The sequence below is a fragment of the Anarhichas minor genome, unplaced genomic scaffold (genome assembly GCF_050575085.1).
Source record: "Anarhichas minor isolate MPS153535 unplaced genomic scaffold, ASM5057508v1 ptg000074l, whole genome shotgun sequence".
Classification (NCBI taxonomy): domain Eukaryota; kingdom Metazoa; phylum Chordata; class Actinopteri; order Perciformes; family Anarhichadidae; genus Anarhichas; species Anarhichas minor.
In genome coordinates, this window is record NW_027466520.1 from 7,998,535 (window position 1) to 8,023,238 (window position 24,704).

Below are 24,704 nucleotides of genomic sequence, written 5' to 3' on the forward strand. Positions count from 1 at the left end.
TGTGTGTGTGTGTGTGTGTGTGAAGGTGAGACAGAGTTTGCTGTAACTAATGAATCACAGAATCGCGTAAACACTCATTTTACATCACACCCTCGTGGTGGCGAGAGTATATCGCCTCTGCCACAGGAGAGGCGCTGACTCGTACTTGGACCTTTTTTTATCCCGGCTGCAATGGGAAGTATCAATCCTGAATCTCCTCGAGTGCTGAAAGTCCCCCCCCCCCCCCCCCCCACAAGTTTTTTTATTATCTCTTTCTGCTCGGTCTAAAGCAAAGATCAGAAAGGTTTGTTACTCTCCTGTTGTTACGTGCTTGCTCGCTGTCAGTGACATTTCAGTGGCAAATGAAATGATTAGTAAGCGGGGAGACGAGCGAAGGTGGAGCAGGAGCAATGTGAAGGCAACGACGAGGTGCCAAGAGGAGCGAGATGCGCACAGCCAGAGTTGATATCGTCAAACTGAATTCTGTCAGACATTCATCATATCTGGAAGAAGCCCAGAGTTTGATTTTGGCACGCTTTTGTTTGCTGTTGACGTTTGTTTCAGTCCTGCTTTCAATCTCCATCTGTTGCAAATAATACTTTCATTGCCATGAAAGCATGTTCTTCTGTTGAGTGAGGGGAGGTGTTTTATTGTCCCTATAGATGATTATATTGCGTCAAGCACACGCTGTATGCTTTGATTGCTCAGCATGTAAGAAATAGGAAGGTAAATCATGTTTTTGCCGTAACAAAACTGAATTAACTGACTAATACTCCGCATAAATTCGCAGAATCTGATCAATATTCAGACAGAGACCTCATGTTTTTTTCTCTCTCCAACAGCTGCACCCTGAGTGTGACACTGGAGCAGGCCATCCTGCTGGCCCGAAACCACGGCCTGCCTCCTCGCTGCATCATGCAGGCCACTGATGTCATGAGGAAACAGGTATGTTTCACGCACACGCACAGCACTACACGTGTACATCGCCTCCGTCTTTATTCCCACTCAGCCTTCTGTTATCACTGCTACAGTCTTTTTTGCCTGCCACAGTCCCCCCGCGGTGACATTTTCTCACTTGGAGTGAATTTGTGTTTCAATCTCTGCATCCAGAATCATTAGATGAAACTGTTTGCTTCATGGAGTCAAATGTTGGCTGCCAACAGCATCGAGGAGCAGCTCTGCTTTCCCTCTGACCAAATGAGGCAGTAAAAAAAAAAAGAGTAACGAGAAACTGAACAGATTGGTTGGGAGTCTGGAGCTTGTTTGTTTGTCAGCATGTCTATATGGGGTCAAGGGAAGAAATTCCCATTACTTTCTCAGTGCGTAAACATGTTCACCCCCACAAGAAGGCTCCAGCCATGACCAGATCTTGGCCCATACATCAGACTGTCATGAGAAGGTTTGTTAGCGGTTGTATTGCTGTTTGCAGCGAGATAAGAGGTTAGTCCAGAGCCTGATATCCCTTGGGAGGAGAGGCATTTCATTTCTGCACTCAGAGAACCGGGCTGCCAGCCAGGAGGATGCAACGCTGTGCATTGTGTGACCTTGAGTACTACTGTATGTGGCTGGGAAACAAAAAAAAATCCATCTTGTCGAGGGTGTGTTTTGAGATGTTTGTAATGGACTGTGAAAAAGGTGCAATGTGTCTTGTTTGCTTTCTGGTAGAACTGAACTTTTTGCTTTAATCGTGTCGTTGTAATACGTCGGATTGTGATTAGACATTTCATGTTTTCTTGCATCATCATTAACATAAACCCCACTAAGAACAGATGGTTCAGTCCACATAGAGAGAGCAGAGGGGATTCTGCACCGCACTGTCCGACTGTGTGTGTGTGTGTGTGTGTGTGTGTCTGTGTGTGTGTGTGTGTCTGTGTGTCCTTGCTCTCAGACATCAGCTGATGAATTGGATGAATATGAATGTATCGCACAAGGTTTGGATGACGCCTCTTCTTCGTTGCTGAATAGTCGTACTCACTGACAAAAAGGTTATCTGCACAGCATCCAGTCCCAACAGGTGCACCCATCAAGCCCAGACGACATCCTTCAGAATGAGGTTGCATGAGTGATTTGGGCAAAATGGGTCCAATCACAGCTTGAATTTGCAAACATCTGCACTGCAGTTTTCACATTGGTCTGTATAGGAAGAGTAGAATAACTATCTAAACTAACTCATGATGTTATCCTTCTGGACCTTTTGTCTTCCTGTTTCAGAACACGGAAGGAACAAGTAACTGTTTTTATAAATGACAGGAAATGTAATGTATCAACCTAGAAATCTAGCGACAACTTCGTATGGCTGATCGAGACAGATCAAATTTTAAAAAAAAGATTCAAAATGTTCTCCCTGGTGATATTTATTTCATTTTCTCATTGATGTTTCAACCATTAAGGCCTCAGCAGAATATTTAGTTAACTTTGAGGTGCAGAGACATCATTTATACAAGAGTCAGATACCAGGTTTTAGTTATTATGTAATGCAGAAATGAAAAATGAAGACGATTATACAAACTACATGCAGCATGAGATGTTTTTTTTAGTTTCTGAGATCTTAGGTATTTAAATCAAGTTCCACTTGTTGAAATAACTTTAAAGAAAAAGTTTTGTCTCTAAACTCATCTGATCTACTCTGGCCGCCGTGTCCTTTAGGGACATTAGGGGGCATCTCTGTCTGGAGGCATCAGAATGGATGGCTGTGATAGGCATCGAGTAATTGCAGATGCTATCCCGCTATCTGGACGTAACTCTGGGCAGACAGTAAGATGGAAAAACGGCAGAGTTGTAACCGAGAGGTTAGCTGATGCACTTTTGGCCAGTTGCTCCCTCTCTGCTCAAAGCGTAGATGACGTCTTCGGATAATGATTTGATTGTGTGTTGTTGCTCGTGTGTACGTGCGTCACAGAGGGAGAGCGGGTGCATTTGTCAGTGCAGGTGTTTGTGTCCTTAAATTGAGAGGCTGAGTTGCTTCTATGTTTTAGTATCTGCCGACTCTGCACACAGCCGGCAGACTACAGGAACATTAGCAAAGAGCAGACATACATCCTGACTGGGTATAATGAAACTCTGTCGCACACACACACACGCACACACACACTCACATACAAGAACCATTCATCTTCCAAATCCCTTACTACTTACTTTTATTTCCTTACAAAGACTATTCTGCATGTTGTCCTTAGCTAACAGAGGTGAAAGAGTACAGATGCTAAAGATGAACGGCACATGCAGTTCAAATATTAGGGTCTCAACATGCATCATATGAGATCTACTGTACAACCCTCAATATTTATAGGAGCTGGTGGACTAGAAATTATTTATTTTTCTCTCACAGGACTACCTGTCATTCATGGACTTGAGGCGAATTCTTGTCACTAAACAAAAATCATCATAAGAGATGTGATGGCGTCCACTCGTAGCTCATCATCCGACTTTTGAAACTTCTTGTGTCTTCTCTCTGTGGTGTTTTTCTTCGCTCCTATTTATGGCTTTTTGCATTTCAACCTGATCCATGATGTCATCAATTTTTGATGTGTGTTTGTCTTTTAGGGGGCGAGAGTTCAGAATTCTGCCAAGAATCTGGGAGTGAGGGATCGCACACCGTCCTCAGTCCCAAGGTAAGACTGCAGCCACATCCTGTCTATGCAGGGCAACGTCAGCATAGTAAACTAGAAAAGTGCACTCAGTAGAGTGCAGATCTTTGCCAGGTATGTCTGCAACAACAACTGCTACTGTTTGAGTTAATAAATACAAACCACAATTTCCCTCCATGTGGCCCGCAAGGTATCAGACACCTTTCATGTGTACTTTAACTTCAGCGTATGCAGCCATCTGCAGCAGCTTGGTGCAGTTAAACCGCCGTTCACTGTGTAACGCTTCCTCTGACCAGAGACAGTCAATCCTGCTCTGTTAGCTGTTAGCTCTGTTAGCCAAACCCACCGACATACAGTCATAAATGAGCACAAGAAATATTAGACTGGTGGGTTCAGCGGTATGCGAGATTAGCAGTTTACAGACAGATAGACAAACAGACACACTGATTCACACACTCTTAACACGTAAACTTCCAAATACATAATCTCCTGGACGAGATAATTAAGGGATCTTAGCAAGATTTGCATGTTATAGTTAATTAACTACAAATCGCATGCATTACATTACTGCTGGCGTAGGGGAACAAGCAGCAAGAACGACAAATAGAACGGTCCTATATTCTTTTATTGTGTGTCTTTCCAAGTTAAAAAACCCAGCATGTTAGAGCTTACTTGAGTGCATCATCAAGGACCTTTAAAAGCCGCCTCTTCTCTCAATTACCTACCATGTGGGAAAGCATAAAAATAAAAAATGAGTAAATAAATCAAGTGGTCTAAGTGTTCCCTGAAAGGTTTGAAATCAGTCTAAAAATGTATGGTATACTTTTGCAAATGGTCAGAAGTTATGTACAGATATTTTCTTCCAAAACATAGAAAACTACAATACTTTCTCCTATAATGTCCATCTCCCTATAGTTAGTGTAATTCAGCTTTTCAGACAGGCATGTATTTGTACAGTAGTGTTGGCCCGTGTGTGTGCTTTTTGTGCAGGACTGGGGCCAAATGGGTTTTATTAGAAGGGAGCTCCCTGCACTCAGTAGCCCCAAGATGAGGACAAGCACTGCCTCAGCCATTTGGCTGTGACGTATAGGCTTTTGTGTGACAGGCAGCCCCTTTGAACCTTTTAGTGAAATTGACAAATACAATTAAGTAGCGGGATGATTAGTGTTGAGACATTGTGGTTGGAGAGCCACATTGCTGCACTCTCAGGAGGACTATGTCAGAATTGTTGCAGTGTGAGTGACTGCTGCAGAATATGGAAGTGTGTTTTGTGTATCATAAGACGTCGGCTGCTTGTTCACTGTAGATGAAAGGAACATAAAGGAACCAGTTTAATGGGAGTTTACCCTGCAGCCATTTCTCATCCCGACTAAAATACATGAGTGGATGGATATATTATTCAAACTACAGAAGACAGCTGTGCTGTATTAGGATGCAAAGACATGCTATACTGAGATTTAAAAAAAACATTGATCACTTATGGAACATTAAAGCATGATCATTAAGGCAGCAGAACAGACCATATAATACTTGACTGTGAAGTGCATTGGTATGATTTTTGTATATAATGGTAATAGTAAAAAGGAATGCAGTAATCCAATATGCAGTGTGTCCTATTCTCTTACAAATGCAAACAACCAACGAATGCATAATTCATGTGGCATTTAAAACACCAAGCATATGGCTACTCTACATTTTCGAAGAAATTTGTTTTAAAAACTAATAAATAAATGTTATCAAGCTATAGTACATACAGCTTAATTGTAGCAACAACACCTGTGAAGGTAAAAGCTTTTTTTTATTTGACTGTTTGCACATTGTTAATGTTGTTTGACTTTGTAGTGCAAAGTTGAATGTGTAATACTAAGGATAATTATTTGTCCATGCTGGCAGCTTTCTTCATGAGACTGCAGCTTAGAATTCTGGTTCCTTGCACCAAACAAAGACCCGTCGCCTGGCGAAGTGACATTTCACAACAGATCACTGCTTTGTGTTCACGCAGGTTGTACAAGCTGTGCCAGCCTCCACCCCCGGATGGTGACCCATAATGCATTGCCTCCAGGGGACGCCGAAGTCTTGAGGAGCTTTGCGTCCCTCCCTCCACCCATGAAGGATCAACCTAATAAAAGACAGTTATTGGGTCCATTTTTATATGTCCAGAGTAGCAAGTGTAAATAGAATTAAAAAACCGTAAATAGTATTTTTAATACTTTATATTTTCCATTGTTGTACTTTATACATATTTTCAGTTTTTTTTTTTTCTTCATATACTGCATCTGACAAGACAAGGACTCGGAGTGAGAAAACGAAAGATTTATACATGAGAATGCCATTAAATTCGATGGGTCACTGTCTGATTATGGGCTGAAAATTATGTTTGCTTTCATGAGGGACATTTTCATTTCATGATCTTATTTTTATTTGCATATGAAGTATGCAAGACAATATTGATTAAAAGGATTTTGGGCTTTGTTATGTGGTCAAATTAGCCAATAATTGCCTGCTTCTCTTCTCATCTGACTTCTATGCTTTATCAATTATCTCAGTATTGGATAACCATATGAATGTGTGTTTTGTTACCTTCCTCAACGTGTTTATTCGCTTGTAAATATACATATGTGGTGTGTGTGAATGTGCGAAAAGAGCCAATGCCGTTGATTCCCATTGTGTTTGGATTTCTACGACTGTTACACGCATGCGTGAGAGGATTGTCATCGGTTTATCAGTATTAACATACAGTAGGTTTGTGGAAGTAGAGCTATGAAATATATTCTGTTATTTTATATTGACAGTACTCAGGATTAAAGTGCCCCTCTGTGTTACTTATTATTGGATGAATCATTGTAGATGGATGTCTAGCTCACTACTATGCAAAACAAACAAGTGGTAATAAACTGCATCAATAAACTCCAGGAGTGTTTCCTATGGTTGATTTTTGCTGCAGATTTCTTAGAAAACACTACGAAAAGGCTGTCAGCATACAGTATGTAAAGAATATAATAAAACTGATCACAATGGATGAGGATGTAACAGCCACCAGCCAGTTGTTAAAATGTATTTGACAACCATTTATACTAGTATCCTACTTAAATGACAGTAACGGCTTTGGTGCTTAATTGGCAGTAAAATTAGTTACAGATTTAAAAAAAAATAAACTTCAACTTTGTTAGTTAGCGTTGAGGTAGATGGATTAGAAGCCTCATTCTCGAGATGAACACAGTGGAGTAGCAGCACAAACCGTATACCGGTGCATATATATATATATATATGTATACATATATATATGTATATATATATATATGTATATATATATATATATATATATATACATATATATATGTATATATATATATATGTATATATATATATATGTATATATATATATATATGTATATATATATATATATGTATATATATATATGTATATATATATATATATGTATATATATATATATATGTATATATATATATATGTATATATATATATATATATATATATATATATATATATATATATGTATACATATATATATATGTATACATATATATATATATATATATATATATATATATATGTATACATATATATATATGTATACATATATATATATATATATATATATATACATATATATATATATATATATGTATATATATATATATGTATATATACATATATATATACATATATATATATATATACATATATATATATATATATATATATGTATATATATATATATATATATGTATATATATATATATATATATATATATATATATATATATATATGTATACATATATATATATGTATACATATATATATATATATATATATATATATATATATGTATACATATATATATATGTATACATATATATATATATATATATATATATACATATATATATATATATATATGTATATATATATATATGTATATATACATATATATATACATATATATATATATATACATATATATATATATATATATATATGTATATATATATATATATATATATATATATATATATATATACATATATATATACATATATATATATATATACATATATATATATATATATATATATGTATATATATATATATATATATGTATATATATATATATAGGGCTAGGAGCCCGGCGAATATAAATGGGAGTGGCGGTGGCATCGGTAACACTGCTGGCAGCCAGTGGGCGGAAGATTTGTAATCTCTGTCACAGAGCTGCTGTGCCATTGGCTTCCACGGGGACGCCGCCGCCAGAGAGTCAGTGAGGCGACAATCTGCCGATGGTCCCGGGCTGAGTCTCCACAATGAGCCGGGCTCAGAGCAGCCTGCTCCGCACTTGACGCGAACCGTCTGAACTTAACAGCCTCACTTGGTGACATTTTCTTTTTTTATTTGGGCACATTTCAGTCGCCGAGACGCGTCCATTAAAAGGACGACCGACTACTGAACCGGCTCACCTCATGATTTCATCCTGCTAAAAAGCTCCTTGCGAGGCACACCAGTTTCTCCATGGCGTCTCCGCAACAGTCAAGAATTCAGTCGTATCTGGAGAAGAATAAAATCGGACCCTTGTTCGAGGTGAGTGCACACAAAATGTAACCGAGAACTCTGCAAGTTGTCGGCTGCCAATTTAAAGGACCATTTCATTCCATTCCGCTCTTGGTTGTGCTTAATGGTGAGCCCACATCTGCAATGTGAGCAGTCACACCGGAGCTATGAGGATAGGCTATAATGAAGAGGATTATCACCCACTACGCCTCGTTTTGTAGATGTTAAAAACAATCAGCTGGTAAAACCATTAATTTAGCACTTTGGTGTCTGACTGTCTTGCTGAAACGTCCCACTGGGCTCCATGTTGCCCTCACATTTCCATGCTCAGCCTCTCCATCAAGTGATTTGCATAAAACAAAAATGCTGCCGTACCTAGTCACTGCCTGACTCGACATTGTTCCAGTTCGTTAAAGTTATAGGGACACCGGGAGAAGCCAGTTGTAATTCATATTGCACAGCAGGGTTGGCTTTACTGTGCGTTCTGCTACAAGTGACGGCAGCCAAACTAACTACCTGCCTCTCTGTCTGCTTGTCAGTCAGGGGATCTGTGTGCTCATCCCGGGGATATTCTCAGTGAGGCGTCTCAGCAGCCCTGGGGAGAGCATGACTTCATCCTTTGTTTGCGATCGGATTTCTTGCTTAAAAGCAGGACCGCACAGGTGTGAGGCGTAATCAGAGTAGAAAGATGGAAAGACGGACAGAAGATCCATCTGAGCTGGCTTTCGTCGTGAGATGCAGCAGATCTGTGTGAGGCTCGCTGAACAACACTGACGGCTGCTGTGTTATCCCTGTGAAGTGCAAGCTGTACTCTACCTGCACTGTAGTCATGGCAAAGCAATAATCACATGCACATGATGTGTTCTGCAAAGTGCTGACGTTTCACTTCTGTGCTTCGCCTGGATACGTAGCAGCACACACACACACACACACACACACACAACAGATGTAAGAGCAGTAGTGAGGCTTGTTTCAGCACCATGGACAGAGATTCATGCCTCACATGCGTTTAACCAGCGATGAAGACAGGAGATGCTTTTGTGAGGCCACAGCCGTCAGTGAGGCTCAACTGCACAATAGTCCTCTGTGTGCTCTCTCTCTCTCTCTCTCTCTCTCTCTCTCTCTCTCTCTCTCTGTTTGTTTTTCCTCCCTCCGTCTTTCTCTCTCACCTGTCTCCCCCTCTGTTCTCTGCCTCAGTTTGTGTCTTTCCTCCCTTTTTTGGCCTCCTGGACAATTATATAGTCTCTCCCTTGTGTGACAATTGGACATTGATTAATGCAAAGTGCTTTTTGTAAGTTAATGGTGATGCTTGTGGTCGAAAACCTCTTTTGTTTCTCTGTGTATTGCATCCTGATGTGCCTCCTTAAGATACCAAGCACGGGTTATATTCAGACCACCCCCGGACACGGATAATTGCTGAGCTGTTCGCATTATTTAGACTGTGAATGGTGTATTGTGGGGCTGCATTGTGTCGTGTAGATTTTAAGGAACACTGACGGTCTTTTGAAAGGGAGTGAGAAAGAGGTATAGAGGAGAATATTTGAAAACCCTTCCTTGTTCTGCCACTCTATTCATGAGAAAAGGATGTAGCCGCTACCTTGGTGTTGCGCCTGAAAAGCTTTGACCATTTTATTGTTGTCCCAAAAAAAAGAAAACCCATTCACGTGCATTCAGTTGTGAAGAAATAAGCTTTTTCACAAGAAGAAGCTGGAATACTTACTTGTAATTGTCATTTTGATCAGATGCAGTGAACTGGCGCAGCAGACGTGATAATACAGCTGTTCTGCTACGCTGCTTAAACCAAAAGGGAGCTGGCTGAGAGTTTGATTACCATTCAAACATGACACTTAAAGGGAAATGGTGTCTGTTAAAATGACACAAAACAATTTCCAAATTCAACAGCACCGTGTGGAAGTAGAAGCATTTTTCCATTAGTTAGAAAGTGCAATACATACGAAACGCAGCAACATTGTGACAATGTGATGGTCAATTTACCATTTTGGGCTGTAACGGAACCAAAACTGTAATTGGACTGCATATATTACAGTAAATGACATACTTTCCACAGAAAGACGAAATGGAGTGTCTCCCACTGATCCGGTTGGTTTCCATGTGAGCAGTCGTCTCTCACTGTGTTATTCATTTTAAAGGCCATCTTACTTTTATGTACAATAACTATGCATTTCGTGTTCCCTCCCTGAGCTCTTAGATCTATACCCTGGGCTTCTTCCTTCCTGTTGTGTGAACACCACCTATCACTGTCTTCATCAGGGTCTTAACCCAAACTCTTCTTCTTCTTCTTCTTCACTTCAACGCTGATCTGCAAAGCCCCATCACTTCTTCCTCACACCCAACACACAGCTGCAGCAGTAAACGCTCTGTGTAACTGCGAGCGGGGGTTCATTTACTCACTCTGATGAGACACAGCTTATGATTTGCCATCAAATTGATTTTTCACCCCCCCCCCCACCCACCCCTCGCTAATGAAATGGTTGCTTTGCAGAGATAGCAAGCTGAGTCGACATCGAATATTCTCCAAAAAAGTGAAGTGTCCTTTCATAATAATTGAAGTAATTGCACTCCGGATTATTGTCAGCCACTTGGCCATTTTGATAAATTGACGTTCTTTTCAAACAGCTAGTCTTTTTCAATCACTTCAATCACTTAACAGTTGCAGTGCAGCGGGACCTTTCACATTTTTAAGAGTTATAGTTGGTAAAGGCATCAAAGCATGTTGGAGACCACATGTTCAGGGTCCTTTTCTTACACTCTATATGATTCACATAGTAAAATGATAGAGCAGGAATATTTGCCTTAGATAAAAGTCCCCCTTACCTGCCTATCTGTCATGGTAACAGGATCACTTCAATTGTATCACGTAACCAGGGCCAGGAGGTAAAAATGGATTTTTGGTCCTCATCAGCAGACCGTGTAAAAGCTGCTCTCATGTTCCTCCCTGCTGTGGCCTGTCAAGCTTATCTGAGTTCTATAATTGTTCTGTTGGAACAGAGAACTCATGTAAGTCTAGACCGAAAAAAAATGTCACCACATTGAACTTTAATTGGTGTAACAGTCAAGTGTTGAATCATTTGACTGTTTTGTGGAAGAATCGGTGTCGTTGTTCATGGCGAAGTCTGACTTTCTTCTTCAGTGGCTTCAGGAGCTTGAATATAGGTCTGATGATACCAAAGGCACGCAACCAAAGGCCGCTGAAACGTGATTGGTCAATACTACTCTGACTACATACAGAAACCGGGCGATTCCGACACCAAAATCTACATCTACATTCATATGCAGATATCTGTTTATAGAGATTAATATCTATTATTAAGTGAGTATTGGTTTCAGCTTGGCTCTTATGATTCCTTGCTGATATTAATGAAGTAGTGATGAAAGATACGCCGGATTTAATTTATTAAATCAAATGGATCAAATGATAATGTAAAATACAGAGATGCTCATAAAACATTAATAGATAATATACAAAATCCATTTAATTGCCTTTTTCTATTTCATGTATATATATATTTTTTTCTTTCTCTTTTATAATTAAGAAGTGTTCCAGCCTCACACTCACTTTCACATGAAAGAATCAGTTCTGCACAGTGAGATTTTACATCGACAAAGTAAAAAGAAACAAAAACCTGCACTCGGTTTGAGCCAATACCTTGAGTTAGAATGAGTGAAGCTGCTCTGTTCCTACTGATGCTACTTATAGTTCACTTAAATGACTTTGCTGCTCCCTATAGATTCCTCTTCCCTCCATGTGGAAAGGGTCCGCTCCAACCTGCTCAGCTGTGCAGTGTTTCTAATCTGCTGTGCTCAGGGTCTCGTGCAGCCCTGCAGTACTGTAAAGAGGTCAGGCAGTCAGGCAGGACTTGGACACACACACACACACACACACACACACACACACACACACACACACACACACACTGTCTGACCTATTGATTCACTCCCTTAAGAGGTCATTTATTGGACCTGGTGTGATTGGTTTTGAGCCATTTCCACCTACTGTAGACGCAGTGTGCTCTGTCTTCCTGTTTCAGTGACACGGTGTTACATGTCTGTGTGCATGTAACATGTTTTTCTATCTTTTTAAACATTTAATCTGCCACAGTGATTCATTATATGGCTTCTATGAGAATTTCACTGGCACGCAATCACTACAATTCCTGGGCAGCTCTCGAAAACAAGGAAGAAAATGTGAGGAATGTGTCACAAATACCCGGCGTTGCCTGGCTTTGAAGTAGTTGTTATTCTTGACCTTTTGAGACGCATGAACCGAAACCCACGAGCAGAGAGGTTCAGCTATACATGAGGAAGAATCCATCAGAGCTCGTATTACATCTGCAAAGACACCTGGAAACATTTCTGCCCGACAGCGTCACGTTGTCATTGGCTTACCTCCCACACATCGGGTAATAACAAACCAAGTCATTTCATCCCAGTTTTGGGTAATTTTGTTGTTTCATTTTTATGTTAATTATTTCACTCTACTATTCAAAGTATCTGCAAAACTAGGTCAGTTATTACAGAAATATAGTGATCATTTGATATTACAGATCCAGTATGAGAAGTGAGGTGCTTTTTATGATGCTAGAGCTCAGTAGTCCATGATGAAGGCAGGGTTATCACCTTAGATCTTTTGTCATGACTAAGCAGTCTTTTGAATACATGATTTGTAATCTTGCTTTTTTTTGTTTTTTTGCCAAGTTCATCATCTATTTGTATGCTGGTGGGTTATTACAGCATGTATTTACATCTGAACACAGATGCCGACTCTAATTTTAATTTTAAATTGCCATCTGTGAAGGCATGCTAAAAGTCAATGCAATCAATTTATGGATAAACGATTTTCAATTTCCCACGGCGCCACGTGCAAATTGAAACAAGGCCTTTTCCTTTTTGTTATCTCTAGAGGACGGGGGAAGACGGTATAATTTCTATTTAGAAATCAACACCATTCAAAGAAAGAGAGAAACCGTTTGTGATTGGTTGACACATAAAGTGTCAGACAAAACAAAAGCCACAGTCTTCATCAAATCAGTCGCAGCATGTGTTGGTTTCACTTTTTCATTCAGAGCCGGAGCTTCTCAAGGTTGACGACTTGATTTGGCAGACGTCTGGTCGTGCGTGGGTTAATACAGCTCCTCTTCATGGCACAGCTAGAGTAATTACTACAAGACAGGCCAGGTTGGTCCCAGGGGGGGTACAGGAAAGGGGCGAAGAGGGAAGACAAAGGATAGATGGGGGGGGCAGGGAGTGTGTATGGGAAACAGATGTGGATGTTGTGCATGCTAATAAAGTTATCATGTCCACTCACAGCCTGGGGATGCTGATGTCTGACTGCAGTGTGTAATTGATAGTTTGATGCTGGCGGTGGGGGAGAGCAGATCATCTGAGCCTTGACAGTTCAGCTGGTGACTAATAACTGTCTGTGTGTCACGGGGCATGATGAGGACTCAAGCGCAGACAGTCAGAGTAGGGGAAAAAAGGTATTTAATAGCTCACAAACAAAAACAGTTAATCCAAGGACAAGACAAAAGACGAGGGGGAAAATCCGGCAGGACAAGGCAGGGCAGACAGACTGGGAAACCGGGAACAGGATGAGCAAAACGGGCGGGTAGGTAGGAAACAAACAAAATGATCTGGCAGTGAGTGAGTGAAAGACAGGGGTTTAAATAGTGAACTAGGCAGAGTGAACAGGTGAGACTAATGAGCTGATGAGGTGAGTGTGACTGGCAGGTGCATTGAATGAACTGATTAGGTGAGTGAGGAGCTACAGAAAGAAACAAAGACACAGAACACACAGGGCAAAGCCTGATCGTGACACTGTGTGTATGTTTGTACAGAGAGGGATTCATACGTGTCTGTGCACACGTGTACGACTATAGAGGTCCATTCCTAACCCAGTTTGAATGTAAGTGATGGGACGCCATATACACAGTCCTCATTCTGTGCTTTCTAAACTTCAGTTGCAGCTAATATGAGGCCGTAGACAAATAAAACGGGTATGTTTCAAAGTGACAATCTTTTTGTTATGAAATTTCCTCTTTGTGCTTCTCTGGGCAGTTTCCATTTTTACAACAATCATGGATATTGTCCCCCATCTCCTCCATTGAAATCTCTTTACGACGGCATCTCTGCACAGCCAGAGGCGATTACAGTACTTTCCATATACACATGGGCATGTGAGTGTTCTTTTAAGATGTGAACCCATTCTCCAAAGCCTCGTTTTATTGGGTTAACTGTCACAGTGGTGCCTAAATCAATGAATCACTTCAGCTGTCATTTTTAAGAATGTACTTTATAGTGTAATATAGTCTGAATTATTCCTCTTGTTCTTCCCTGTCATGCCTAAAAATATGATTATTATTATATCAAGTAATGCAGTACTTCATAATTCACTGAGTTTATAGGGCTGCGACTTGTGGTCATTTTCATTACTTAATTATTTTTTAAATAATAATTTTGTCCTTACAATGTGAGAGAGTAGTTTAATCGGAGGACACAAAATGAATAGAAGAGTATAACGATATTTATTGAGGTTTGGATAGATGTTCAGGCCGCGTCGATGTGAGGCAACATCATCAAGCAGAGGCACTTATGAAGACAGATGCTAGGAAAGGATCAGATGTACCACGGACGCTGTTGGAGGTGGAGTACAGCCGGCACGTAAACGATCGAAACGCTCGACAAGAGTCTCCTGGAACATCCTGAAGGTCACGGTGGTGATACGGAGGCGGCAGAATTGATGATATTTAAATAACATCATTCCAGTATCGTTTGGCAAAGATCATTGGTATGATGTGAAGGGAAGCAGAAGTGACAAGGAACATTAGAGCGAGAACAGAAGCAGCAGAAACACGAGAGAAAAAATCCTCCTTATTGATAAGGCTTAACTGAAATATGCATTGCAATTTTTTTTATTTATTTACTAATACTGAGCCAGTCCCCCATTACTCAAAATACCCCCAGAGAAATGAAACAGGCTACATTTCTACTGCTGCAAAACATGAAGGTAGTGATGAAAATGCACTTGAGGCAGTGCTGCAGGATTGAGCGAGTGAGCAGTTAGGGGCATCTATTTCTTGTGCGTATCAGGGGGACGGATAAAAGCATCTCTTCTGATAAGTATTATCTGCTAGTGCCAGCCTGGTCAGGTGACATTGCCTCTCCCACAGTCTCCTCTTCCGCATGATCTCTCCTGCTCTTGTCTGCCTGCTTATTCAAGGTCTGGATCTCTTCCAGTGGCATCTCTTTCTCTCTCTACTCAAATTCACCTAAATCCACTCATCATATCATTCTCTTTCCCCCCCCCCCCAATAATGAGCTCTTTCTGCGTATGAAGCACATTGGGCAGACACAGACCGTCACAGACCTTAAATACCGTGATATGACTTTGAATTCCCACGTCATTGACAAACAGCAGGTAAATCAATGGTAGTCTGTGCCTCTATTAGGGGGCGACGGGGACAGGGAGCCCTCTTGGGAGTCTTTGAAGAGCCGTCGCTGCATTTACATTTTTTTTTTAATGCAAGGACAAATCTGAAGAAAAGATGTCAGATTTTATAGCTGATCAGAGCAACAGCGTCTGAGTTGATTGACTTGAGTTCAGATTTTTAACCTGGCAAACATGAATATTGTTAATGCACGCACTATATTAGTGCACCATCTCTGTATCTCCCCTCACACATATAGTACACGGGTACAGTTGTCTCGTAAATAGATTGTAGTGGATACACTTCCTCCCAGGAATGCAGACATCACCGATAGCCGGCTCCTGCAGAGTGTGTGTTTTGTGCCGGTGTATCAGCGTCTTCTCCCTATCCAGACATCCGTTGCTCAAACAGCTCTCCAGGAGTCTGCGACAGCAGGGGTGTAAATTCTGCAGCTCGTGAGTTGACAAGAAAGCAGAGAGCAAAGCTTAGGCCAAGTCTCTGACATCACAGAGCTTATGTAGCTGTGTCAACTCTGTCAATATCTATGTGAAGAGAAATGTCTCTTTTTGGCCTTCACAGATTGGCAAGTGTCCAGGGTTAGGAGAAGAGAATCACCCTGTGAGGTCGAGATTCGTCAAGAGGGAGAAATCAACAGAGTCCCGGCTCAAGTGTCCTTGTCAGTGTGTCCTTCAATATACCACCCATGTATGACCTTACAAACTTCCCGCTCCTGTTTGAACTCCTTTCCACTTTCAATTTGGGGCGTTTGTTTAAGTTGCAGGGATGCGGGGGAGCGTCAGTGAGAGTATGTGTCATTGTCCATAGAGGGAGTCCTTGAGAGCTTCCAAGGACTCGGGTGTCTCTTGGCTGGTTGACAGCTTGTCAATTACCACCACCAAAACCAAACTGCACCGGGGCGCAGAGACATCACGCCCCGACAACAGATCTGGACAGATATGGACTGCATGTCTCGGTTGCTAACGCCACCTGTTTGCCTGCTTATCAGTGCACTGATGCAGAGGCTGGAAACCCTCTGCCTCGCTTTATAGTTCTCACATACAAACATATGTGATGTGTTTTGCTGATGCAAGTCACTTTAAGCCAAATAGTCTGCTAGGATATAGAAACGTTGGCCCAAATTTGAACCTACGTCTTATTTAGCTTCCTGTCAAATAAAAATATGATTAACAGTCAACCAGCATCGGCTTATCAAACAAGACTTGTGTTATTTAATGCACCTCATTATCATAGAAAGTGAAAGTGTCCGATACGATAACCTTGGTTTGCTGAATATGTGAATTAAACTGTGTAATATCGGCATAACCGCTGTGCAGATATGGTGGGACCTGCTACATATAGACATGTCTCTTTGTTCTTATGTGAAAGGACATAAAGGTGCATGGGCGCCTTAGCTCATTCAGCACAAGCTCATCAGCTCATGCAAAATGCTCTACAGGATGCGCAATCAATATATGTTGGCACACCAGTGTTTTTACGGTAAAGACGTGGGCAGAATGCAGATGTACCCAAGCGTGCTGCCATTTTTCTGACAATCCCCAGAATATCTCTCTCTCTCTCTCTCCCGCTCTCTCTGTAGTTTGCCACAGTTTACGTCGTGGATCCAACTCACACCTGTGTTACTCTCTGCACATCTCTGTGTGTGGTTTCCATTGGGAAACACATTCATGAAAATTACCTCTCTGTAGTCGTCCATAAAAATAACTGCACATCCTTTCCTTTACTTCTTCCCCATAAAAAAACATTAGGACTCGGAAACCCCGCGGTACTTACAAAGTTCTGCTATTTTGGCTTCCTGTATAATCTACCAAATTACAACCTTCATTTATAGACCTCCTGGTGGTAGGTTAGTTAAATTACCCACAGGCGCTACTAAGCAGTAATTACAACTTTTACATCTTAGTGGTTTACAATTGTTAGACACAGGCCACAGAAATCGATTGCAGTTGTGAGGAGAGATGTTAGGTTGGGGGGGGGGGAACCTGCAGGCTTCAGAGTAACGTTTCAGCACACTCGCTGTTTGTCCATTCACATGCCGTTCGCTGCTGTAGACACTGGGGCCGAGGCAGGAATGTCCCACTGACCAATTACCTGATTAGCTTTCTGAGCACACACAGCGCAGCCAAGGGTGGCCAGCTTTGACACACACATGGGCTGCCTCACTGTAGCCCCCCCCCCCCCCCCCCCCTGAACACATGAGCATGTCCACAAGGGCAAACACGCACCAGCCGCCAAAGCATAAGGCTATACATGATTCAGTTCGGTTGCACATAAACTTCTATAGAGTAACATGCTCGTCACACAGAAAGACGTAGTACTTGCGCTGCACACACACACACAAACACACACACACACACACTCTTGTTTTATCCATGCATTAGTGCCAATTCACTGCAGTCCACTAATGCCTTCCTTTGCTTCTCTGCAGTAGTCGTCCTGAAGTCAGCCTCTGCTGCTGCTCTGGCTGGCTTAAACTGGTCAAACAGAGTTCATTCACACAAAACACACTTTCATACTTGCATGCTTTCTTACGTTCTGCAGTACTTTTCTTCATCGGTCCTATTTGTGAGTCTATCCTATGATTGTTTTACAATGAACTTCATCACTACTTTACCTTCCACATCCTCTTAGCACACTGATAACCAGACAGCCAAGTAATTCATGTTTACCAATAGTTAATCGTAGTTATTCGTATTTGTCCGCTCTGTCCTCAGGCCCAATATGTCGAATGCTGGATTTCTTAAAACATTATGAAGTGATCTGTCTTTTTGCTTCATCACCATTTTAACACGGCACGGATTGACCAAAGGCTGCAGTGTTTGTTTTTCCTGTTTGCCTTGTGTCTTGCCAGATTGATCTGATTTTGATGGAGCTTGCTGACATGCTTTGTTACTAAGTGACACAGAAGTGCCCCAAACTTGGGGCACATACTGTTGTCTTGTTTGCCTTCACTTTCTGTTTTTCTCAGTATATTGACACATGGTGTAGCAAATTCCCTGAAACTACAGCAAAGATAGGAGGCGTATCCCTCCCTTGATAAATAAGTCAACTACAAAACAAGACTTGTACTGCATTTCAGGATTTCTTGTGTTTGTCCACTTCAGGATGGTGGATACTCCACTGGCCGTACTCTCTCACTCCTTATTGTTGTTCCACTTTCATCTAACTGCTCTCTGCTTTACTCTGCTCCTGTAGGAGTTGATGACCAAATTGATAACTGAGACTCCCGACCATCCAATCCCTTTTCTCATTGATCACCTGCAGACCAAGCAAGACAGCCCAGGCAAGCTGCACAGAGCTCTCTCTGGCTCCGCAGCACTGTGGGCGCAGAGCTCCCCAGGTCAGTAAACACGGAACGTAATTAGTGTACACACACACACACACACACACACATGCAGAACGAGGCATTTTTCTTTGTTCGTACTCCTCCCCGCAATACACACAGTATGTGATAAATATCAGGCTGAAAGAGACACAACAGAGCTTGCAGAGCAAAGTCGGCCTGCATTTATGCTTTTCTAGGATTTGCATAATGGGGGAATTCTAAGCAGAAGTTGTGACTATCTCTCCCAACAGAAAGCAAAAACCCTCGAAGGGAGAACAGCAACTATGAGAAGCCATGGCAAATTCACCCAAAGAAACCGAAAAAGTCCAAGAGTGACCTGGCTGTTTCCAGTATCTCTCCTCCCTCACCAGAATCCAAGTCTTGTAAGTTTCTTTTTTTTGTTTTAAAACCAAAGTTTTTTTACTTTGTGAACGTTGATTGCACCGACACACACACACGCACTTTAAAATATGAAGCACAGTTTTGATACCTGTTGTATCAGTTGTATCCCAATTACACACTTCATTGACTTTAATCTCCATTTTTAATTTGATATAATTATCTCTAATTAAAGTTAGTCACAGTGTCTAGTCCAGCAGCCCACAGGCCTGCAGATGAGTTCATCATAAAGTGCCACTTTTTACACACTTGCTCCTGCACTGCTACACACTCTGAAGATGAATGCTTCCAAAAGTTCTTGTATTAATGCAGATGAGAAGATCTTTCTGGCGGTAACTTTTTTTTTTTTTTTTTTAGTTCTGTAATAAATTAACATAGCTATGATGTTGGAATGAAGTATGACGCGCAAGACAATGAGGCTCGGTCAAATATGGAGCATGCAGAGCCGTAGACTACTTCAATAATTGAACATTGTGCTCTGTCACTGCCAGACCAGCTCTATTTTAGGCTGCGGTCTGAGCATTTCTCACAATCAAGAGGAAACTGGTGTCAGGATGAGTGCATGAGGTGGAAAAAAAGGAAACGAGTAAGAAGAGAACTCAGAATGAAGTAAGCAACACTCAGCACATCGAGGTGTACTTAACCCATGCACGCTATGAGAGCAAGAAGCCTTCAAAGCTACATTTAAAGTCAAATCACATAAAAAATACATAGTTTGGGTGTGCAGAGCTCATGAAAAATTGAAATCAAACTGCCGCTCATCATTGTTGTAAAATGTAGCAATAACACAACAGCCGTCATAAATAGAAAGAGGTTCCGCTAATGCTTGATCTTCCTATGTGTGCACAGTTTGACAATGTGTTTTGGCCTCACTTCTACTGTATCTGACTGCTTCAATGGGCGGACATAGTGGGAATTGAACCCTTAACCCTTAATCTCTGCTGTTGAGATGCAGCACAGCCCTTTGTGGCAGCAGCACAACACACAGAGGAGAGCAGAGGGAGGACAGAAAGGCACTCTTTGCCGGAAGCAATGAAATCCTTTTTTTCCCTCTCCAGTCTGCATTGGCAGAGACACTTGCGTTGTGTTTATGGTTGTTACAATGCCAAGCAGCTTAGTCAGAGTAAACAAGGGTAGAGGATGGAAGATTGATGCGGCAGTGCTGTCACACAGAAAGGGGATACTTACTCTCTGCACCTGTCATCATGTATGTGTTTCACTCCGACATGCATTCTATTTATTCTAAAATCCTTTCCATAGTTAACGTGTATGCTCAGGCAGTGAACAGTGGCTAGTGGACCTGCGCATTTGTTGGGCAGCTCCTCATAACCCACTGGTTTTTCATGTTAATTCCGATCCAGTCGTGTTAGAGCGTAAGAACGTTAGATATGGATGAACTACAAGTAATCCCTCCCCCTATAACAGAAAGTTGCTCTTTCCTTTTATAAATAATGTCTGAATTCAACAGTTCATGAATTAACCATCATATAGAAGCTGCAGGACGCTGCTAGGGGACATGGGCATGATGTTAGTACAGGATGTGGGTCATTTCCTGCTCCTGTTTGGAGTTGTTTTAAATGTTAATCAAAGAGACTGACAGACACTGTCCCCTGGCCTCCGTCCACTGAGATCGGTGCTTCTGGAAGAGACGCATTCCTGCCAGTGTTTCCCTTCGACTCCATCCTGCAGTCATTCACGAAGTCCTGTTTGGACACAGCGACAGTTAAAGATGAAATTACAGTGTGGTTGTTGTTTACAGAAGACTCATCTCATTCAGTTATCTGTGTGACAAAAAAAAAATGTTTCTGTTTGTGATGTCCAGTGCCGCGGTCGATCGAGTGCCCGTCCTGGGACTGGAGGGAGAGCCGTGACTTTGACGAGCTCAGCCACATTCTGCAGGAGAGCAAGAAGCTGGGCAAGGCCCTGGAGAGTCTGTCGCGCAGTGAGTGGCCGCAGCTCGGCAGAGTGCACGCTCACACCGTGCCGAGCAGTGTTTAACAGATCTTAACATTACAGAAATAAAGCGTAGACCCTTTCTGTAAATGTCACTGCAAATCCTGGGAGGAAGCCGGATCGAGCGGCTAATCTTACAAGCTTGCCACTGAGCTTAGAAGAAGCCTAAGCCGGGGATTTTGAACTGTATTGGATGCTTCTCTGTGCTTTAAAGCATTTTCTTCTCTCTGCAGGCATCGCCATCCCTGATGAGCTCGACCAGGTAGATAACAACTAGACTGGAGTCTCTCATTAACTCATATATACTGGCATTACAGTGATGTGGCAATAGAGTTCTGTCACACATGGCTCTGCGGCGTCGCTCGTGCGACATCAAATGAAAGCCCTGTTTAATAACTTTCGCTTGTCTGACAGAGCAGCGCAGCTCTTCTTCTGATGATGAGCCGCTATCTCACGGGAGCGGTATGCGAGAGTGATAACTTCAGCGAGCGCTGCCTCAGTGTGCATCTCACACGCAAAGTTTTGTCTGAGCTCTGTCTTTGTCCTCGCCTGCCCCCCCCCCCCCCCCCGATTCTCTCCCAAAGGCTGTAGATGCACATTTGGGTGTCTCGATGATAGACGCAGCATATGTTTTGCCAGGGTCTTCGCTTTTTTTTTTTGCTCAGTGCAGCGGAACATGTCCAACATCCTTGGATCCCAGCCCAGAGATTTTTCCTTCTTTCTCTGCGGGACTGGACGGGGAATGAATACTAAACACCTGCTCTGATCATGCAGAGACAATAGCATTTGATGCTGTCCTGCATTCAGTCAAAGACACGCAGACGTGTCTTTGAGCGGAGGTTGTAAATGTGTGCCGTCTGGCTTTCGGGAAGGAGACAAATCTCAGACAATACTACGGAGCTTTTGAAACCTCAGAACAGACATTTGTTATTGTGAAGGACATAGGCTTGGTTATGATTTCATTATATTTGAGTTAAAGTTCACAGCGTTAAGATAGAAGTTTTATAGCAGTTCTTTCACTCCACTGTCTTCTGTCTGCTCTTTTTCATTTAAACCTGCATCTCTGTCGCTCTGTCTGCCCTCTTCAGTCTGTTGTTCTGCCTCTCATTATATCTCTATTGCTCTTTTAGAACTTGGGAGGCTATAACTCAGCAGTGCGCCCTCGGGTGATCGGGGAGTGGGTTGGACGGGAAGAAGAGGACGCGGACCCGCTGGCTTCTGAGATGCTGCGACCCCCCGTCCCTCGGGCTAAAACCCAAGTGTGTTGGAGTGGAGACAGCAGCCCTGCTGGGAGGTTGGTGATTGGCGTTATAAGTATATATTTAGTCATCGATACGTGCATGTGTGAATCACTGAAATGAAAAAAAAAAAGTTAAAAACTTCAAGAAAGTTCACAAAGCTATTGTTGGCCCTTTAAAAATGAGGAGGTAGACTTCTAACTGTGGCTGCTGCTGCCTGAGGAATGCCCATCTGAATGGGTCTGATAATCCCATTTCAAAGGCGTGATTAAACATGCGTGCCATGATACTGCTTCAACCCAATTTCAAATTAAAGCTAACCTCATTTCTGTGCGCCCGAGGCCAAAGGAATTTTTGTGCATGTTATTTAAAAAATGACCCGTTTTTTTGACAATAATAATTGCGTCACACGTTGAACTGTCGAGAGTGTTTGCCGCCCTCTCTGGAAGCCTTTTTCACCTTTTTTTTTTTTTTTGCGTGTGTGTCACATGGACCGCAGCTGCTGCTGCTGTGACTAATTGGAGGACGATCGGATATAAAACCATAAATCACGGTCCAGAGCTGACATACACACAGTGTTAATCTTATTAGGGCGACTGTATGGGTGGATTATAGGCAGAAATCACTTAGTTTGAAGCCTGAGCTGGGAGATAGGGCTGTGTGTGGGCTCACTGATGAGCTCTGCTCTGTGTGTTAGTGAATGAGATGGTTTCATGTTTACCTATGAAGAGTGTGACAAACGTGTGCAGCTGTGTGTTTGCGATGGTACAGCATACCCAAAATAATCACAGCCCCTTCTCTTACCAACTGGAGGAGTATCTGCCTCTTCTATTAGATCATTCATATCAACTCTTAATTGCTTAATTCCTTAATCTTAATTTACTGGGAACTTGCTCCCACTTCAGATCCTGTTTGGGGATTGAGATCACTTTTATAACCTCTGAGATTTGTTCAAACCAACAAAGGAAAAAATGGGTAAAAACAGATTTTTGGCTGGCAAACTCCATCTCAAAATCATTTAAATTAGAACAGACATCATTTAAGAGTGAAATACATTTGTTTATATTATTAATGTTGCACGATAAAGTTTAGAAATGTGAAGAGCCTTTGGTGTTTAGACCCCATCACAATGCCATCAATCTTTTAGGGGGTGAATACTACAAGAACATATATCTGATATCGGTACTGGGGAAGGGATGAAGAGAAATGCCTGAAGTTGTGGATGGTTGTGATGTGGAGCGGCGGGCTTCTGATGATGGAAGGGAACCCTGGGGCGCAGGATGTGATGAGATCTGCAGGTGAAGGTGGCGGAGGAGGGTTGTGTCAATTTCACACTGAAATGGCAACTGGCAGCAGCAGAGAGGAGAACAGTTTAAAAGTTATATTATAAGATATGATTGGCTCACCGAGATCTTTGAAACATCTGGTTGGTTTAGTGAACGCCCATAGTAAGCTGTGGGAGACACCCCAGGGGAATAGGGAAACATGTACTTATAGATATCATCATGAAACTTCCCTAGTAGATTACTTACATTAAGACAATACATGATGAACAGTAAAAGCTAATGTCGTGGGTTTGTCTGAGGTAAATAACCAATGAATTTAAGATCCAGCTGAAAGTAAGGTTTGGTTATGTTTGTGTCAGATGAGATCAAAACTGGCAGAGCAGCACTGCCCTAACTGAGCCTCAGTAGGCCACCTCCTGTGGCGCTTATTCACTTTCAGACTCCAGTCCCCACATGATTTCATGTACGTGACCTTATTTGTCAACCAAGTCCTCCTCCGGCTTTGGTAAGTTTACTTTTTTTCATTTTTCAACTCCTTGCTTCTGTCCCTCATTCCGGCCCACCTGTCACCGAGGACGATACGGAGAGCTGACAGGTGGAGTGGAGGCTCCCCGTATGATTGGCTGCAAAGTCTAGATGGATCAGTGCAAGTGGCACATGGGAAATCCGATGGAACTGTGGCAGCGGTATATTATGGCTGATTTTGACAGAGTCTGTCCAGTGGAAAGGGACTTCCTTATCCCATGTCTGTCAGTGCCATAAACTACTTCTCTCTCTTCTTACCCTCCTGTTAATATTAATAAATGTCTTTCTTTCTAATATATATTTAATATATTTCTCTGATGTACTTTTTCTTAACGCCAACAGATGCTTATGCCTTTGTGAACAGAGAAAGATCTTAATAGA

At 41.9% G+C, this 24,704-nt stretch overlaps 2 protein-coding genes across 7 annotated transcripts in view; both read left to right on the plus strand.

Annotated features, from left to right (window-relative positions):
• The window catches only part of prex2 (phosphatidylinositol-3,4,5-trisphosphate-dependent Rac exchange factor 2), a 77,813-nt gene extending 72,199 nt beyond the window's left edge, over nt 1–5,614 (plus strand). For both annotated transcript variants that reach the window (XM_076080439.1, XM_076080441.1), the window contains exons 39-41: nt 822–924; nt 3,523–3,590; nt 5,569–5,614. In XM_076080439.1, coding sequence (XP_075936554.1) covers nt 822–924; nt 3,523–3,590; nt 5,569–5,614 — 217 coding nt within the window. The remainder of the gene's footprint in view (nt 1–821; nt 925–3,522; nt 3,591–5,568) is intronic.
• A 2,287-nt stretch (nt 5,615–7,901) lies between these two features.
• The window catches only part of cunh8orf34 (chromosome unknown C8orf34 homolog), a 48,909-nt gene continuing 32,106 nt past the window's right edge, over nt 7,902–24,704 (plus strand). For 3 of the 5 annotated variants that reach the window (XM_076080672.1, XM_076080673.1, XM_076080674.1), the window contains exons 1-5: nt 18,799–18,937; nt 19,174–19,305; nt 21,144–21,263; nt 21,508–21,536; nt 22,405–22,568. In XM_076080672.1, the coding sequence (XP_075936787.1) occupies nt 18,799–18,937; nt 19,174–19,305; nt 21,144–21,263; nt 21,508–21,536; nt 22,405–22,568 (584 nt within the window). Of the gene's footprint in view, nt 8,165–18,792; nt 18,938–19,173; nt 19,306–21,143; nt 21,264–21,507; nt 21,537–22,404; nt 22,569–24,704 lie in introns of those variants that run through there. The other 2 variants (XM_076080676.1, XM_076080675.1) reach the window with 2 other exon arrangements.